Raw genomic sequence first — 19,504 nt, 5'->3', positions numbered from 1 at the left:
CTCTTATAATAAATCATTATCATCACTGTTGCTGTGGTTGTAGCATCATCATCATTAACTCCCAGAGGGAGGAGGCAGTCTCAGAGCAAGGTGCTCAGGGGAGACTGGATATCCATGGATTGTCCAGCTCAGTACCACTTCCTACAGGAAGTCCTCCCTGATGAGTCCAGTCAGCATCATCCTCTCCACTTCCTACAGGAAGTCCTCCCTGATGAGTCCAGTCAGCATCATCCTCTCCTTCCAGTGAACCCCACTAGCCTTGTGATATCACAGATATTCTTAGTTGACAGGCTCATGGTGTAGCCTGTCTGGATCATAAGTACATTTTTTTTTTTTTTGGATCATAAGTACCTTGAAGACAAAAATCATTTTCTCCTCCTGAGCATGCTCATTAGTGGAGGGAAGGAAGGAATCATAATAGTGTTAATAAGGCTAGCATCTTTTCAGGAGTTGGTTCTTTGTGCCAGTCTTGGTGCTAGACACACCGATAGGAAGAATACTCCTTCACATCCCCAGGACACCAACATGGGATATGTTTGATCATCATTCTTAATTTGCAGAAGGAGAAATAGGCTCAGTGAGATGAAATAGCCACTCCAGTGGCAAGGCTGAGACTGGAAGCCTGGCTTGTCCTGATTCCAAATCCAATTTCTTTCCACTTCCACGGACAGGGAGAGAAGGGACAGTGGCCCCAGATGAGGATGGGGTGACTGGATGCGGACAGGCCTGCGGGGGAAGAGTGCCCTCTGTTGAGCATCTGAATGATGGCGGCAGAAAAGAAGACTGGGCAGAATCCCAGTTGTCAGGTCCCCTGAGGGTGCAGTCGCCCCGATCATCCTCAGTCAGATGAGTATGTGTAGATCAGTGCCTCATAGATGAAGGCTCTGAGGCACAGAGTGATTAAGTCATCTGCCAGACCACATGGCTCAGGGTGCAGAGGTCACCTTGACGGGGGAAGAGATGGTCACTCCAGTCCGCAGCATCAGCGCCCAGGTGGGTAGAAATCTTGTCTTCTATTCCCACAGAAAGTAGGTGCCCAACAGTGTTTGTTGAATGAATGAATGAATGAATGAGAGGCATCCTTCCTTCTCAGTCATCCTGGTTCTCCTTCTCTTCCCCAGTATTCGGCTGGCCACCAGGAGCGCTATGTCGGTGCTGATCTCAGTGAGTGCTGTCTTGGGGAAGGTCAACTTGGTGCAGTTGGTGGTGATGGTGCTGGTGGAGCTGACAGTCTTTGGCACCATGAGGATGGTCATCTATAATATCTTCGGAGTGAGTCATGGTGCTGGGAGGAGGGACCTGGGAGGAAAGGGCCAAAAGCCCCATTTGGTGGGGTTTCTGGGGTTTTAAAAAATAAAGACAACCTGTAATCCCAGCTACTTGGGAGGCTGAGGAGGAAGATCACTTGAGGCCAGGAGTTTGAGACCAGCTTGGGCATCATAGCAAGATCCTCATCTCTAAAAAATATTTTTTTTCTAAATTATCCATTTGTGGCGGCGTGCACCTGTAGTCCCAGCTACCAGGAGGCTGAGGTGTGAGTTGGAAGGATTGCTTGAGCCCAGGAGTTGGAGACCAACCTGGGCAACATAGCAAGACCTCATCTCTAAATAAATAGGTAGGCAGATAGATAGATAGACAGATAGATAGATAGATAGATAGATAGATAGATAGATAGATAGATAGAGAGATAGATAGATAGACAGACAGACACAGATAGGCCAGGTACGGTGGCTCACACCTGTAATCCCAGTACTTTGGGAGGCCGAGGAGGGTGGATCACCTGAGGTCAGGAGTTCAAAACCAGCCTGGCCAACATAGTGGAACCTCATCTCTACTAAAAATACAAAATTTAGCTGGGGATGGTGGCAGGAGCCTGTAATTCCAGCTACTCAGGAGGCTGAGGCAAGAGAATCATTTGAACCCAGGAGGTGGAGGTTGCAATGAACCGAGATGGCACCGTTGCACTCTAGCCTGGGGGACAAGAGCAAGACTTTATCTCAAAAAGAAAAAAAGAAATGAAAAGATTAATAGATAAATAGATAGATGCCCAAATGAGGTTGCAACAGTGTGGTCTGTGCAAATGTTTAAGCACAACAAACCAGTGCCTTTAACGACTACAGTATAATCCTGTCGGATTGTGCTATTCATGATATAATTATGGTTGTATAAAAGTAATTAATTATCAGAGCCTCACCAGCAGTGGGTCCAGCAAGTTTGTACAGCCAGCATCTTCCTTACAGTCTTCTGCTGTAACCCTGGCCCTGAGTGAGGACATAGCTGACCTTCCCATCTCACAGGTGAGAAAGGTGATGCCTGGAGAGGGGAGGGGACTGCCCAAGATCACATAGCAAGATAGTGGCAGAACCCAAGCAAGAACCCAGAGTTCCAGCCTGGCTTAGAAGAAAGAGCACTGGACTTGGAAAAAAAGGCTGGGGTTTGCATCCCAGCTCTGCCATAAATCCCTGTGTGACTCTGGACAATTTAACCTCTTAGAGCTTTAGTTTCTTCATCTGTAATATGAGGGTAGCAGTACCACCACATAGGGTTTGAGGGAGTAATTGAATTAATCACATAAGATGATGCATGTTTACAAAAAAAAAACAAACAAACAAACTTGAAGCCCCTTTACTGTGCCTCAGTATCCCAAAGGACTTTGGAGTTTACTCTGAGAAATACAGGGAGCACTAGGGAGTATTGGCAGAGGAGAGCTGGGCAGAGGAGAGCTATGATCTGACTTATGTTTTAAGATAATCACTCTGGCTTCTGGGTTCAGAAAAGACTGAAGGGGCAAGGGAGGAAGCAGGTGGAGACCAGAGTGGCAGCGATTGTCATCATCCAGACTCAGACTAGGACAATAGCTGTGAGAGTAGTGGGAAGTGGTTGGATCCTGATTGTATTTTAATAGCAGAATTGACAGGATTTGCTGATAGACTGCACATGGGGTGGGAGAGGGTCAAGATGACTTCAAGGTTCTGATCTGGCACGACTCAGCGGCTGCTGGTGCCATTTACTGAGATGCGGAACACTGGGGTGGGATAGATCTGGGAGGGAAAACCTGGAGTTCAGTGTCAAATGTGGTAGTGTTAGGGTTAAGATGGGGTGCTAAAGATGGGTATGAAACATCCCAGTGGAGACACTGAATGGAAATGTACAAGTCTGAAGCTTAGTGGAAAGGTTAGTGCTAGGGATACAAATTTGGGAGTTGTTACGATACAGATGGTGTTTAAAGCCTTGAGACCCAAGGAGATCACTCAGGAGTGAGGATAAAGATAGATGGGAAGAAGTCTGAGAACTGAGTGCTAGAACACTCGGCATTTTGGAGTGGGGACATGTGGAAGAGCCAGCAAAGGAGACAGAATTGTGCTTGGAGAGGCAGGAGGAAGCCCAGGAGAGGGTGAGGTCCTAGAAGGCAAGGAAAGAGAGGGCCTCAGGTGGGTTGAGTGCTGCTGAAAGGTCAAGTAGGATGGAGGCTGAGAAGTACCCATTGGATTTGGCAAGGACACCTTGGCATGCGTGGTTTTAAAGGAGGATGAAGGCAAAAGCCTGGCTTGACGAATTCAAGAGCGGGAGATGAGAAAGTGGAGACAGCATGCAGAGGCAGCCCTGCCAAGGACTTTGCTATAAAGGGGAACAGAGAAATGGAGAAGAAGCGGGAGGGCAATAATCCGATAGAGAGAAGAAAACTCTGATGAAACAGAAGAGAGATGAATTGCAAGAGTCAAGCCTTTGAGTTGGAAAGTGGGAGTAGGATTTTGCGCCTTTAGGCTGATGCAGGGACAGTTCATCTTAACGAGAGAAATGGCAGGGACTGTGAATAGACTGGCAGATATGGTGGTGGGTGCCACAGGTTCAGTCTCCTGCAGGGAGAAGAGAAAATTCCTTACTAATTACTTGTATTTTCGCAGAGAAACGAGAGGCGCCGTCATCAGCCTCATGTGGGGGTGGGAAGGAGGGATGGGGTTTGTGGAGACGGAAAGTGTGGTATGGTCATCTGTGGGAGTAGAAGACAGTGAGAGGACTGGAGGGGTGCAGCGGGACTGCAGGCTGGCACCAGGGTCCCTAGGGCTTGTAATTGGTGGAAAGTGCGTCAGTGACCAGGGCTGTGTGCAGCTGCTCCAGGCAGGTGTGGAAGAAGCAGAGTTGAACTTGCCCAGCCTGGGGTGCTGCCCAGAGGGAGCCCAAAGCCCAAGGGAGACCAGAGATGGGGCTGTTTGCAAAGGAGGAAGCATAACAGTAGCCCACGAAATCTAAGCTGGTTAAGAAAGGAGAGACAGTGAAAACGGGGGAGCCCAGTCAGGCAGCCTGGGTACAAATCTCAGCTCAACCCACACTAGCTGAATCCATCTGGGCCCCTTAGTTGACCTCTCTGTGCCTCAGTTTCCCTATGTATAGAATGGGGATAAGAATAATACTACTTCCTAGGGCTGTTGTGAGGATTGAACAAGCGAGCGAACACTTGTTCAATTTTGAACACTGTTCTAAAACGTTTAGAACAGTGCCTGGCATGGGGTAAGTGTTGCGGCAGTGCTGTTATTTTCATCATCACCATTGCTCTCAGGCTCCATTGATTGGAACTGTTGAAGGGAGGCAATTTAAGGAAGTGAGCTGGACAGATAGGAGGTGGTGGTGGTTATCAGGTACAATGCCTGAAACTGAGGCTATGGAGGCAACACAGTTACTGGTAATGACAAGGTCTAAGGCTTGATAGTGGGTGGCAGAAGTGTAACGTAGGGAAAGACACATGAGCGGTCAAGGAACCGAGAGGGAAGGAGTTGGGTGGACTAAGATAATTTCTGGGAAGAGTGATGGAGAGAAAGGCTGAAGGGCAGGAGCTGACATCATCAGGGACCAAGAGGCGGCCAGGAGGCTTAGACCACAGCAAGGGAGGGAGAGTGTGATGGCATCTTCTTCAAGGGAGCTGGGGATGTTTGGGGTGGAAAAAAGAACAATGGTCTTGGAGGGAATATGGGAAGGTTTTTGTTTTTGTTTTTGTTTTGAGACAGAGTTTCGCTCTCATCACCCAGGTTGGAGTGCAATGGTGTAATCTCGGCTCACTGCAACCTCTGCCTCCCAGGTTCAAGTGATTCTCCTGTCTCAGCTTCCCGAGTAGCTGGGATTACAGGCGAAAACCACCACGCCTGGCTCACTTTTGTATTTTTAGTAGAAATGGGGTTTCGCCATGTTGGCCAGGCTGGTCTCAAACTCCTGACCTCGGGTGATCCACCCGCCTTGGCCTCCCAGTGTGCTGGGATTAGAGGTGTGAGCCACTGCGCCCAACCTGGAAGTTTGTATTTATTAATTTTTGGTTGTCTTCATTTGTGTGTGTGACTTTAACCCCTAAATACTTCAGTGTATATTACTATTTTTTTTTTTTTTGAGACAGAGTCTTGCTCCTTCACCCAGGCTGGAGTGCGGTGGTGTGATCTCGGCTCACTGCAATGTCCGCCTCCTGGGTTCAAGCAGTTCTTGTGCCTCAGCCTCCCGAATAGCTGGGATTAGAGGCATGTGCCACCATGCCCAGTTAATTTTTGTGTTTTTAGTAGAGACTGGGGTTTCACCATATTGGCCAGGCTGGTCTTGAGCTTCTGGCCTCAGTTGATCCGCCTGTCTCAGCCTCCCAAAGTGCTGAGATTACAGGTGTGAGCCGCTATAACTGGCCTCAGTGTATATTTCTGATGCAGTTTGGTTCTATATCCCCTACCAAATCTCATCTCAAATTGTAATCCCCACATGTTGAGGGCCAGGCCTCGTGGGAGGTGATTGGATCACAGAGGTGGTTCCCCCATGCTGTTCTTGTGATAGTGAGTGGGTTTTCAGGAGAGCTGATGGTTTGAAAGTGTGGCACTTCTCTCTCTTTCTCTCTCTCTCTCTCACCTGCCAACACGTAAGATGTGCCTTGCTTCCCCTTCACCTTCCACCATGATTGTAAGTTTCCCAAGGCCTCCCCAGCTATGCTGAACTGTGAGTCAATTAAGCCTCTTTTGTTTACAAATTACCCAGTCTCAGGAAGTATCTTTATAGCAGTGTAAAAACAGACTAATACAATTTCCTAAAACACAGGGACATTCTCTTACATAACCATTGTTCAGTTAACAAAAATGAGAAATTGACATTGATACATTATGATTACCTTATTCTAATTTCACAAATTGTCTTAATAATATCCTTTCTAGAAAAATATATATGTATGTTTTGTGGTCGAGGGTTACATCTTGCATTTAGTTCTCATGTCTTATTAAACTCCATCAATCTGGAACCGTTTCTTCATCTTTCTTTATCTTTCATGACCTTGATATATGTTGAAGTTTTGAGCCAGTTATTTTGTAGAATGTGGGTTTGTCTGCCGTCCCTCATGATTAGATGGTGGGTATGCATTTTTGGTAGGAATTCAACAGAAGCCGTGTGCGCCCTTCTTAGTATATCATATCAGAAGACAGGCTGTCAATTTGCCCCATTACTAGGTGTGTTAACTGTGATCATTGGGTTAAGATGGTACCTGCCAGGATCTTCCACTGCAAAGTTACTATTTTCTTCTTTGTAATTAATAAACATCTTGTGAGGAGATAATTTCCTATAGAAATCCTGTTTATCATCCAACTTTCACCCACTGATTTGAGTGTTCATTGATTCGAGTGTTCATTGATTCTTCCCTGAATAAATTAGTACTATAATAATTGCCAATGTTGGTTTTCTAATTCCATCTTCCTTTCAATAGTGGGCATTCTTCTGTAAGGAAAAGCTTTCACTTCTCTGTTCATCCACTCATCTCTGTATTTGTTTATATCACCATGGGCTCCTGGATTCCGGTTTGCACACTTCCATTTTCTGCTTTTTCTCTCTGCTTAATGTAAGGATTAATGAGAACTCCCTGATTCCCAGGAAGAAAATGTAACCAGAGCTTTCTTAGGAAGAATGGAGAGAATTCAGTGTAAGAACCATAAAGGTATGTCTGTGTAGTAGGGACAATTTTAAAAAACAAACAAACAAAAAGAACCTCCAAGGGCAGGAGGTGCTGCCAGACTCAGAAGGGCACTGGAACTGGCTATGAGAAGCCGCTGAGATCCGAGGTAGTCTGTGCTCTCCATCTTTTGGCTCTGCTTCTCTCTGTACATCTAATGTCTCTGTACACCAGCTTTCTCTTGAGCGAAAAACGTGTCCCGTCCACCTACCCACCCACCTCCACTTGTTCCTGCATTTCTATGTCCCAGATCCTGCAGAAAACAACTCTTTTCTCTCAGTTAGTCTCAATTCTGCAGTCCAGGGAGAGAGAATCGGATCAGTCTCCTGGGTTATTTTTCCACTCTGGTCCAACCAGCTGCAGCTGGCAAGGGAGATGGTTCACACAGTAAAAACATGGCTGTCAAGAAGAGGGGTAAATTTCAGAGGCGGAACACTCCCTGCGAGCCCGAATCTCTTCCTGCTTTGTTGCAGTCTTCATAACAATTGCTTTAAAAGACTGCATTGATATAACATCATCTCCTCTCTTCTCTGCAGCTTTGACTTGCTAACTTAACTGGTGTAGAGGAGGGCTTAGCACTGATTTTGAGTATTTATTTTCCTCAAAACTTCAATTCAGCCTGGGTTTCTTCAGCAGGAGGGCTCAGGGGAACCAGAGCCAGGGACCAGAGTCATTTCGGTGCAGGCAGCTTAAGAAATGAATATACCAGGCCAAGAATCCCCAACTGTTCTTCCTGAACTCCTTCCTGGTGGAGCTCAAAGAGATGAAAAACGCAAGCCTGCTTTTCAGTTCTTATCAGGGAATTGCATAGACTTTCCTCTTTGTGTATGACTGAGGGCTTTTTACCATCATTTGTTCACTTCACAAATATTTATTTAGTATTTACTATATGCCAGGCACTCTTGTGTCAGTGGAAAATACAACTCTCATGGAACGTCTGTTCCAGAAGGACTGACAATAAGCAATCAAATAGATAAAAGATATAGCATGTTAGAGAGTGGTAAGTACCACAGAGAGAAATACAATGGAGAAAGGAAACACGACAAGTTGAGGAGAGAGGATAACTCTTAGAGAGGGCGGCCGGGGCAGCTTCATCTCATCAAGGGGGTGATTTTTTTAGTACAGACCTGAAGGTAGCGAGTGCACAAGCCACATGGGCACCTGAGAACAGCGGCAGAACAATGGCAGGATGCTGGGAGGGCTGTTTTATCACCCACGCTGTTTAGAATTGTCAGCACATGGTGATAAAAAAAAAAAAAAGTAGGCTGGGCACAGTGGCTCATGCCTGTAATCCCAGCACTTTGAGAGGCCAAGGCAGACGGATAACTTGAGGTCAGGAGTTAGAGACCAGCCTGGGGAATATGGTGAAACCCCGTCTCTACTAAAAATACAAAAATTAGCTGGGCGTGGTGGTGGGCGCCTGTAATCCCAGCTGCTTGGGAGGCCGAAGCAGGAGAATCGCTTGAACCCAGGGGGTGGAGGTTGCAGTGAGCCGAGATCGTGCCACTGCATCCCAACCTGGGTGACTGAGCGAGACTTCGTCTCAAAAAAAAATAAGTAAATAAAAAACAGACAGACTTTTTAGTTGGCTTTAGAATTGTTAGACACCCTCTACAGAAAAGGCACCCCGATTGCTTGCACCCAGGTGGACTACTCCCTTCACCCTGCCTTTGTTACATCCTGGCTGGGGGTCACCTTTTCAGGCAGCTGAATGACCCAAAGTGGAAACACAGTGGGTTTGAGGATGAGAGAAGAGCAAGTGGAGGAGTGCAATAGGAGGTGATTTCAGAGAGGTCAGGCGAGAGTGGATCCTGCAGGGTCATGGCAAGAACATGGACCTTGACTTTGAGTGACATGGGAGCCGCTGGAGGCTTCTGAGCAGAGGAGTAACATGATCTGACTTGCATTTTATTTTATTTATTTATTTGACGGAGAGTGTCGCTCTGTCACCCAAGCTGGAGTGCAGTGGCACGATCTCAACTCACTACAGCCTCCGCCTCCCAGGCTCCAGTGACTCTTCTGCCTCAGCCTCCCAGGTAGCTGGGATTACAAGCAAGCGTCACCACACCCGGCTAATTTTTGTATTTTTAGTAGAGACAGGTTTTTGCCATGTTGGCCAGACAGGTCTTGAACTCCTGACCTCAGGTGATCCGCCCACCTCAATCTTCGAAAGTGCTCGGATTACGGGTGTGAGCTACCACACCCGGCCTGACTTGCATTTTAACAGGGTCACTCTGCCTGCTGTGTGGAGAACAGTCCACAGGGAGACAAGGGTGGAAATGGGAAGACCAGTTAGGAGGTTATTATAACAATTTGGGGTAGTGGTGATGGTGGCTTAAACCAAGATGGGGTCAGTGGGAAATGGTGCTAAAAATCCTGCCAATTCTGGGTATTTTTAGAAGGCACAGCTGACAGCCTTCACCAGTAGCCCACTAAGTTATTAAGCATTACTAAAGTGTGATAGTCGTGATGCAAAATTAGAATATATCTAGAATGTACCAAAGACTTTAGTTTGGTATTATAAGAAGTCTGGCCACTTCATGTTGCAAAATTTATATCACTCATCAATCTCTGCAGAGTTAAAATTCCGCTGAGAAGTAGGAATCAGTGAGGTGCATGTCTATGTGGGTTTTTGGCACACCTAAGTGAACCTTGGTCAAAAGTATATAAGAGCTACTAATAGGCTGGGCCACCGGGTGTGGTGGCTCCTGCCTGTAATCCCAGCACTTTGGAAGGGAAGGATCTCTTGAGGTCAGGAGTTCGAGACCAGCCTGAGCAACATAGGGAGATTTCATCTTTACACAAAATTTAAAAATTGGCCAGGCATGGTTGTGCATTCCTGTAGTCCCAGCTACTCAGGAGGCTGAGGTGGGAGGATCACTTGAGGCTGGGAGTTGGAGGCTACAGTGAGCTGTGACCACACCACTGCACTCCAGCATGGGCAATAGTGCAAGACTATGTCTCAAAAAAAAAAAAAAAAAAAAAAAAAAAAAGCCTGGGTGCAGTGGCTCATGCCTGTAAACTCAACATTTTGGGAGGCCAAGGCAGGTGGATCACCTGAGGTCAGGAGTTCGAGACCAGCCTGGCAAACACGGTGAAAGCTCATCTCTACTAAAAATACAAAATTAGCCAAGCATGGTGGCACATGCCTGTAATCCCAGCTACTAGGGAAGCTGAGGCAGGAGAATCGCGTGAACCTGGGAGGCAGAGGTTCCAGTGAGCCGGGACCGTGCCATTGCACTCCAGCCTGGGCAAAGCCTGCTGGGTTGGGCTGGGTACGCTCTGAACACCAGTCTCGTGGCTTCAAGTCACACCTCCTAAGTGAAGCTCTGAACTTTCTCCAAGGACCGTCAGGGCTTGCCCGTGGGCAGAGGATGCCGACACTCACTGCTCTTGCTGGGTTTTATTGCAGACAGACTACCACATGAACATGATGTACATCCACGTGTTTGCAGCCTATTTTGGGCTGACTGTGGCCTGGTGCCTGCCAAAGCCTCTACCCAAGGGAACAGAGGATAAATATCAGACAGCAACGAGCCCCAGTTTGTTTGCCATGCTGGGTAAGGACAAGGTGGGGTGAGTGGTCTAATACTTGGGCTGAGTAGAATGGCTAGAAAAGGCTCTGGCTGAAAAATCTCCCTCCTTTACCAACTTCCCCTGGGTGTCTGAAGCCCTTCCCTCATGATTCATTTCTTTGAGTAGTGTTTGCTAAATTCACACCTTTGAATTAAGCATTTGCTTTTAGGGACCTCTCTTCATTAACATCCACTAGAAAGGAGAGACTCATTATGTGTGAGTTTAAATAAGTTTATCCAAATCCTTTGTTCTCAACTGAAAGGAGGGAATTGGACAAGTGAAGAAAGTAGGGCCCAGGGGTGAAGGAACAAGGGTGGGAATAGTAATAATGTTGTACTTTGAAAATCTGTGAAAATGATGAACTTAGACTCCTGGGAGAGGCTTATAGAAAATCGGGCAGTGAGCTTGATAATAGGCAAAGGACTGTCAGGCCACAGGGTCAAATTAAAGCAGCACATTCATTAAAATAATAATAATAATAATAAGCATTTGGGCCAGGCGTGGTGGCTCAAGCCTGTAATCCCAGCACTTTGGGAGGCCGAGGCGGATGAATCACCTGAGGTCAGGAGTTTGAGACCAGCCTGGCCAACAGGGCGAAACCCCATCTCTACTAAAAATGCAAACAAATTAGCTGGGCGTGGTGGCACACGCCTGTAATAGCAGCTACTTGGGAGGCTGAGGCAGGAGAATCTCTTGAATCCAGGCGGCGGAGGTTGCAGTGAGCCAAGATCGCGCCACTGCACTCCAGCCTGGGTGACAGAGCAAGACTCCATCTCAATTAAAAAGAAAAAATAAATTAAAATAAGCATTTGACCATCACAGACCAGGTTCAGGAGGCCTGGGGTATGCAGACTTCAACCCTCTTGGCCTTTGTTTCCTTGTCTATAAAATATGGTTAACTGGTATCAGATTGAGAGCTTGGAAGGAAGACGTGACTTGCCCATCTAGCTCTAAGTGACAAGGCTGAGACTCTCCAGCCCTAGGATTCTCATCCAAAAGCCCTCAAGGCTCAGACCTTTGGAGCAGGAGTGTGTGGTTCTCACCAACTACCCTCTCTGGCCCCCAGGCACCCTCTTCTTGTGGATATTCTGGCCAACTTTCAACTCTGCTCTGCTGACAAATCCAATCGAAAGGAAGAATGCTGTGTTCAACACCTACTATGCTCTAGCAGTCAGCGCGGTTACAGCCATCTCAGTGTCATCCTTGGCTCACCCCCGAGGGAAGATCAACATGGTGAGGAGGGTGTTGCCCTTGGGCAGCACTTGGGTCTAATAGGACTAACATATTTATGCCCCTCCCCACCCCAGGGCCAGCGTGGCTTGGGAGAGGGCATGCCAGGTGGTGGAGCCATGTCTGCCTCTACAGTGGAGCTCTAGGAAGAACGCTGGGTGGCCACAGTGGGCCTGGGACTCAGGAGACTGTCCAGTGATCAAAGGCTTTCTGGAGGGAGTGGTTAAATCCATCCATGCTAACATGAAACACACCTGAGTTTGAACCTCGTTTCTGCTAGTTGCTAAAGCCAGTCACCATGAGTGAAAGTCAGCAGCAACAGACTAGACTAGAAATCGCCAGCCTCTCTCTTCCCCACAACAAATTTCAAGAATGGAACCATCAGAATCAGAAGTAGAGAAGTATATGACACTAGCCACGTGGCCCTGATCAAGCCACTTCAACTTTTTGAGTCTCAATGGCTTCATCTGTAAAGTGGGAATTAAGAAATGGTGCATGTAAAGTGCTTAACGGGGAGTAAGTACTAGGCAAACATTAGCTGCTGCTGTTAATACAGACAGGGAATGGTGTGTGTGAGTCTTGTGGGCAAAGATGGGTGAGAGGGGAGACAAAACAGATTCTTGTGATGATGGGGGCAGGGGGTCAAGCTGGTGGTATTGGAGGGAAGTCTGGACAGACCAGTGGTGGGGCTGTCTGGACAGTGGTGGGGAAGTCTGGACAGACCAGTGGGAGGGTCTGGAGTGGAAAGAAGGTGGCCACAGATGACAGCTTCACAGCAGAATTCAGTGCTAAGAGGAAGTGAGTGGCCATGAGTTCCATGGTGACAGCAAGTCTAAGACATCCAGCAAGGCAGGAGTGGGTGTCAGCTCAGGGAAGCCCAGAGGTTAATCCTAGGTGAGAGCTAAAGGGTGTTAGATGAGAGCAAGGCAAGGCTCTGGTTCTGGAGCAGTGAAGGACATAGCAGAGCTATGACCCAGGAACAAGGCCCAGCTTATTGGAACTGGGCCCAGTCATACAGGGACCAAGTAGCCAATAATAATAATAAAAACAATAACAATGATTTGTGTCTACTGGGCATTTATTCATGTTCTATGCCAGACACTGGGCTAAGAGCTTTATATGTGGAAACTCATTTAATCCTTACAATAACCTTATGAAGAAAGTACATCCGAACCCCCATTCTTCTAGGCCAGGCACAGTTGCTCACACCTGTAATCCCAATATTTTGGGAGGCTGAGGCAGGAGGATTGGTTGAGGCCAGGAGTTCAAGACCAGCCCAGGCAACATAGTGAGACCCTGTCTCTAAAAAATAAAACAAAAACCCATTCTTCCCACTGCCCAGGGACACTTCACTAAAAAGTGTGATGGGTGCCAGGATGCTGAGCACCTGGACTTCCCAGCTCATTCCCTAAATGCTGTACAATCAAGGTGACTATGCCCTGGGCCTAAGAGGCAGTAGTGCGCTGGCCCATCACGTCCACTGATGAAGGACATGTAGCTCCAACACAGGAGAGGTGGTTTCAGGATCAGCAAAGCAGGGAAGATGTTACAGGGTTGGCTTGTTCCCAGCATGCTGGTCACTTGTAGCAAGATGGTGTTCTTTCTCTACCTTGCTTTCTTTACCCACAAGCAATTTCTTTGCAGACTTATATGCACAATGCAGCATTGGCAGGAGGCGTGGCTGTGAGTGCCTCATGTCACCTGATCCCTTCTCCTTGGATTGCCATGGTGCTGGGTCTTGTGGCTGGGCTGATCTCCATCGGGGGAGCCAAGTGCCTGCCGGTAAGAGACTAGACAGCTAACCCCCTCTGCTTTGGCTGAAGGCCAGCAGGATGCTGGGACCTGATGGGCCACTGTGCAGTGCACAGCTGCGTTAGGCAGGTGTCGGTGCATTCTCATGTTGGCTTCAACGCCTAGTGAGGGATCCACCCTGGCTCGGTGGTGCATTTGTTAGGATGCTGGGGAGCAGGTAACAGAACCCATTTGAGCTTGCTTGGGCACTGGGGAGAATTTGTTATAAGGCTACTGGGGTGTCACAGAACTCAAGGACAGGGACTGGAGTGTTGTGGGGAGCCCAGAAGCCCCTGTTTTACTTCTTTCTTTGCTTTTCCTGAATATCTGCTTTATTCTTACTCTATAGACCTGCTTCCTCCTCTTCCACCCCACATGGTGGGGTGTAGTTTTTGCTTCAAGAAAGCAGCCTGGTGGAATCTCTTGGCCCCAATCCCAAATTCTCTGGAGAAGGGGCTCTTTGGTTTAACTTGGATAATGTTGTCTTCAGCTGGGGGTGGGCACATCGTGCATACATGGCTGCTGCCGGGGAACCATGTGGATGATGTGAGAGGAGCAGCACCCAGAAGAGGGGGTGCTGGGCGGATGTCCAGGTCGTGTCCACTTCTGATTGTTTAATTCTTCTTCTAAGTTGATGGATCTTTCTTCAATACTCAGCAAATCCTGATCATTCCAGAATAGTTCATTATAGCCAATTGGTTATAATGTGCTTCTCTAAGGTTATAATGTGTGACCCTAAATATTTAGGGACAACAAATCTTGATGGGTTTGAAGACTTGATAGTGGAAAAAGGAGTATAGTTTTGAAGGCTGGATTTTGATGAACAGTGATTATTCAGGGAGTCCATTTCAACCTAAAATTAGGAAAAACTGGCTGAGCGCAGTGGCTCACACCTGTAATCCCAGCACTTTGGGAGGCCGAGGTGGGCAGATCGCCTGAGGTCAGGAGTTCAAGACCAGCCTGGTCAACATGGTGAAACCCATCTCTACTAAAAGTACAAAAATTAGCCAGGCATGGTGGCGGGCACCTGTCATCTTAGCTACTTGGGAGGCTGAGATGTGAGAATCACTTGAACCTGGGAGACAGAGGTTGCAGTGAGCCGACATCGTGCCACTGCACTCCAGCGTGGACGACAGAGCAAGACTCTGTCTCAAAAAAAAGAAAAAGTATTTTATATACACATTGGAATATTATTTAGCCATAAAGAGAATGAAATCCTGTCATTTGCAGCAACATGGATGGAACTGGAGGCCATTAAAAAATAAAATAAAATAAATAAGGAAAAACTGATCAATTGTTTGATTTGACCAAAACCAGGGCAAATCTGATTTTCATCTTTGCAAGGGGAACGAATTTCTTTTATCTCCTCTGGCTTTGAAATCCTGAAATGAAAGGAAGAAGGGCAGAAAAAAGAACACATAGCAAGTTATCATCAGGCTCAGTGCCCATCACGTTCCCTGAGCCTGTTTCCTTGACTTCATCACTGGCAGGACTATTCAAAGATGATTCACTCATTCATCCATATATTCATTCATTCATCATTCCTTTATTCAACACATATGTTTTAACACTCATCCTGCTTTTCAAGCTATAGGTTAGTCAGGGAAATGGATAAACAATACAGTGTGAGAATAGCTACAGGGCACATCTAAGCTAGCCTGGGATGGGTCCGGAAGTGCTTCCCGGAGCAGAGGAAACAGTTGACAGCCAAGTGTTGACAGAGAAGTAGTATTAGCCAGGCAGAGACATGGGGAATGTATTCCAGGCAGAAGGAACAGTGTGTATTAAAGGTTATTGGTAAGAAGAGTGTGTGGCCCAACCAGGAAACAGACATTCTAAAGGCATAGGGTCCACCCAGGAGCATGGTGGATCCAGATCCCTGAAAGATGGGAGGTGCTCAGGCACACTTCCAGGGCTAGTTGAGGAGTCTGGATTTTTATTCTTTTTTTTTTTTTTTGAGATGGAGTCTAGTTCTGTCACCCAGCCTGGAGTACAGTGGCACAATCTCAGCTCACTGAAGCCTCTACCTCCTGGGTTCAAGTGATTCTCCTACCTCAGCCTCCTGAGTAGCTGGGATTACAGGTGCCTGACACCACGCCTGGCTAATTTTCGTGTGTGTATGTGTGTGTGTGTGTGTGTGTTTGCTGTTGTTGTTGTTTTTTGAGACGGTGTCTCGCTCTATTGCCCAGGCTGAAGTGCAGTGGCGCGATCTCGGCTCACTGCAAGCTCCGCCTCCTGGGTTCATGCCATTTTCCTGCCTCAGCCTCCTGAGTAGCTGGGACTACAGGTGTCCACCACCTTGCCCAGCGATTTTTTTGTGTTTTTAGTAGAGACGGAGTTTTGCCATGTTGGACATGCTGGTCTTGAACTCCCAACTTCAGGTGATCCGCCCACTTCGGCCTCCCAAAGTGGTGGGATTACAGGCTTGAGCCACCACGCCCGACCTGGATTTTTATTCTGAAGACTAATGGGGATTCTAAGGAAGGAACCAGCCTGATTGAATTTGCATTTGTGTCCACATCTGCTGGCTCACGGCTGTGTAGGAGGCTGAGTGATGGGGAGGAAGGATTACTGAATGGGGATCTGGAGGTGTGGCCTCATGCTTTGTTTCTAACCAGCTGTGTTGTCTTTGGGATGGTGCTTAAATTTGGGCTAGACCAGTGGGTCTCGGTCACCCCCCAGGGGACATCTGATAATGTCTGGAGGCATTCTTGGTTGACACAGTGGGGTGGGGGCTGCTACTGGCAGCTAGTGGGGAGAGACCAGGGATGCTGCTTAATATCCCACAGTGCACAGGGCAGCCCCCACCACAAGGAACTATCAGCTGAAACTGTGCATAGTGCCTACACTGGACCCTTGCTACTCAAAGTGTGGCCCATGGACCAGCAGCATTGGCATCACCTGGGACCTTGTTAGAAATTCTTAGACCCCACCCCACATCCACTAAAGCCCACTGTTCATTTCAACAAACTCCCCGATGATGTGAGTGCACATTCAATCTGAGAAGGGCTTCTTTGAGGTGAGCCTTAGTGCCCATCCCCCTTTGGTGGCCCTGGATGCCAAGGGTGTGTGAAAGGGGTGGGTAGGGAATATGGGTCTCACCTGCCAATCTGCTTATATTAACATTTGTCCACAGGTGTGTTTTAACCGAGTGCTGGGGATTCACGAGAGCCACAGCGTGCACTACACCTTCGGCTTGCCGGGTTTGCTTGGAGAGATCGCCAACATTGTGCTGATGGTGCTTCAAGTTGTCTGGGCCAGCAGTAACATGTGGGTCACTGGGCTTACCCCACATCCCCTTAACACTCCCCTCCAACTCAGGAAGAAATGTGCGCAGAGTCCTTAGCTGGGACGTGTGCATTCAGGGCCAGGTGCTCAGTTGGCTTCAGTAAATGCTTGTTGGCTGATTTATTCAGAAATTCTGCCCAGCCCTTACCTTGGATGGATTTATCACCTCTCCAGGCCACTTCTTCTTTCCAAATGGGGCAGCTTAGGTGTAGGACAAAGACGTGAAATCTGAGACCCCACAAAGACAGAGCAGGTCAAATAGGCCCAAGCCAATTAAGACTGTGGTTCAGGTCATGATGCAGAGCTTTGCTGTGGACCTGCTCCCACTGCGTACTAGCTGGACATGCGGCTTAACCTTTCTGGGCCTCAGTCACCCCATTGTAAATGGCGATAATGATACTATCTCCCCTCATAGGGCTGTTGGGATGCTGCTGGATTTAATAAGCGGATGCAGGAACATGCGAAGCACAGCCCGTCCCTGAGGCCCAGAGAGGGGTGGACCTTGGCTGAGGTCTCACTGTGAGGTGGGAATGTGGGCCTCCAGACCAGAGGGAGGTCCTGTGGCCCCTGGACAGTGGACAGCAATGGTCAGTTTGACACACCAGAGCCCTGGCCATTACCTCCTGGATGTTGTGTGAATATTTTCTGGACATGGCTTATATAAAATGAAAAAGTGGATTGGGTGCAATATAGGGATAGATTTTTAGAGATGAACTGATAGCATGATGATAATCATATTCACTGAGAACATTTACTACTGTTATTGACTGCTTTATAAGTGTTGGGCATGAGGCTAAAACCATTATATGCGTTATCTCCTTGAATTCTCACAACTGCCTACTGAGGTATTCTCAGACTCTAAGAAATAATATTTAGGAGAAGTTATCTGCCCAAGATCACTCGGTTGGAACCTGGCTGTAAAAATGGCTGAAGCAGGTGATGAGGAGCTGATGTGTTTGGAGGTGTCTCAGAGAAATCATGGAGGTGCTGGGGTTCCTTCCGGTTCTTGGATGCCTTATACAGAGATAACCGTAGCCCCAAACTATAGGGATCACATAACAGTGGGCGAGACATCCTTGCTTGGGGTGAGGAGGGGATGACCTGTGTGAAGCAAGGCGCCTCTGTAATGGTTTCCAGTGATGTGTCTGCCACTGTCTTAATAACTGTGCAATTCTAAGCAGAACCTTTCCTCCCTCTGGGCCTGAGAGTTCCCCTCTGTAGGATGAGGACTTGACCTAGCAAGGTCCCACTCGGATGCCTGTCGAGAACAGGCAGGGGAGGTTAGAAAAAAAAAGCCCATGAAGGAAGGGAGCTCTTCAGCTCGCACCCACCATCACAGTGCAGGGACCCAGGCTCAGTGTTGCCAGATCCGATGACTTCTCAAGAGAAGCTTGAAATCTAGAGTTTTGCATGGGCTCTCCCAAGGACTGGTGGAAAATTCAAGATTGTTAGTAACACTGTGTGGCTAAATTCTGCTTGTGGGCTGTCTAGATCCCCAATTCTGTGATTCTGTGGTTCTCTGGAAGCATTGGTTCTCCACAGCGCCTGCTTCACCTGGAAGCTTGTTAGAAATGCAAGCCCTATCTATGGCCCCACATCAGACCTACCCAATCAGAAATCTGGGGGTGGGACCTAGCAATTCATGTTTTAATAAGCCTCACAGGTGTTCTCTTGCAAGCTCAAGTTTTAGAACCACTGACCTATAGCCAAAAAAGAAAAAACCGATCAGTGGTTTGCTGGTAAAGGATTAACTTAACAACTGGCTCTCCAAGAAGATAAAGCCTTGATTGGTAACATTTGCAATTTCTATGGTACAAACGCTTCCCACATGACTAAGTTCAAGCTGTCAAGGAGACATCACTGCACATGGACTTGGGAAGAGATGAGAACAATCAGCCCACTGAGCCTATGGGAACTGGCTCCAGCACATCTCTGCAAGTCACCTCTCATCAGGGTGAGTTGAGGACCAAGAAGCAGTTACCCTCTTGCCTTTGCAGGACGCAGGCAAAGGGAAGAGCATAGTGACAGTGATGATCTCTCATCCAGAGGCCTTTGGTCTGCTGAGAGTAAAAGGTGTGGGCTTCACCAGTCGTGAAGCCAGCCTTGCAGCCTTAGTCATGGTACTCAAACTCTCTAAATCTCAGTTTTCTATCTGTAAAATGAGAAAATAAGACCTATGTCACAGGGTTGCTGTGCAGATTTAGCAACAGAACATAGCCCCTTTCTCTATGATGAGTGATGCTGCATCAGTATGAAGACATCTCTATGTAATGGAAAGATGGAGAGAGGATTAAGGGCAAAGTCAGAACACTTAATAGGAACTGTGGATTAGCTACTTGGTGGCATTGGGCAAGTCAGTTGACTTTGCATTAATTCCACAAACAATATTTCCCAATTTCCTATTCAGATGAGCATATGTGATTGAGTCAGATGCTGTGATCAGAGCCAGGATGGAGCATTTCTCACAAACTGTGGGATTTTTAAGTGATGGGAAGGCACACTGAAATGGCATTGAATCATGCGGTGCAGCTACTCTTTTTCAGTTCTCAATCCTCTGATTACATCAGGGAGAAAAGAAAGTCCCCACTTGGGCTGAGAATCTCTGCACCCTTCTAGCTCTTGTTAACCACTCTTTTGAATAGCAGAGAAAACCTCAGGCTG

The 19,504-nt window shown here is 47.5% G+C and overlaps 1 protein-coding gene across 5 annotated transcripts in view; it reads left to right on the top strand.

The window, feature by feature from the left end:
- RHCE (Rh blood group CcEe antigens) overlaps nucleotides 1–19,504 on the top strand; it is a 58,354-nt gene that overhangs the window by 16,597 nt on the left and 22,253 nt on the right. For 4 of the 5 annotated variants that reach the window (XM_010355711.2, XM_030942600.1, XM_030942599.1 and 1 more), the window contains 5 exons: nucleotides 1,122–1,272; nucleotides 10,371–10,518; nucleotides 11,601–11,767; nucleotides 13,409–13,546; nucleotides 16,692–16,825. In XM_010355711.2, coding sequence (XP_010354013.1) covers nucleotides 1,122–1,272; nucleotides 10,371–10,518; nucleotides 11,601–11,767; nucleotides 13,409–13,546; nucleotides 16,692–16,825 — 738 coding nt within the window. The remainder of the gene's footprint in view (nucleotides 1–1,121; nucleotides 1,273–10,370; nucleotides 10,519–11,600; nucleotides 11,768–13,408; nucleotides 13,547–16,691; nucleotides 16,826–19,504) is intronic. The other variant, XM_010355715.2, reaches the window with a different exon arrangement.

Source organism: Rhinopithecus roxellana, chromosome 12, assembly GCF_007565055.1.
Source record: "Rhinopithecus roxellana isolate Shanxi Qingling chromosome 12, ASM756505v1, whole genome shotgun sequence".
NCBI classification, from domain to species: Eukaryota; Metazoa; Chordata; class Mammalia; order Primates; family Cercopithecidae; genus Rhinopithecus; species Rhinopithecus roxellana.
This window is presented reverse-complemented; position numbering and strand designations above follow the sequence as displayed.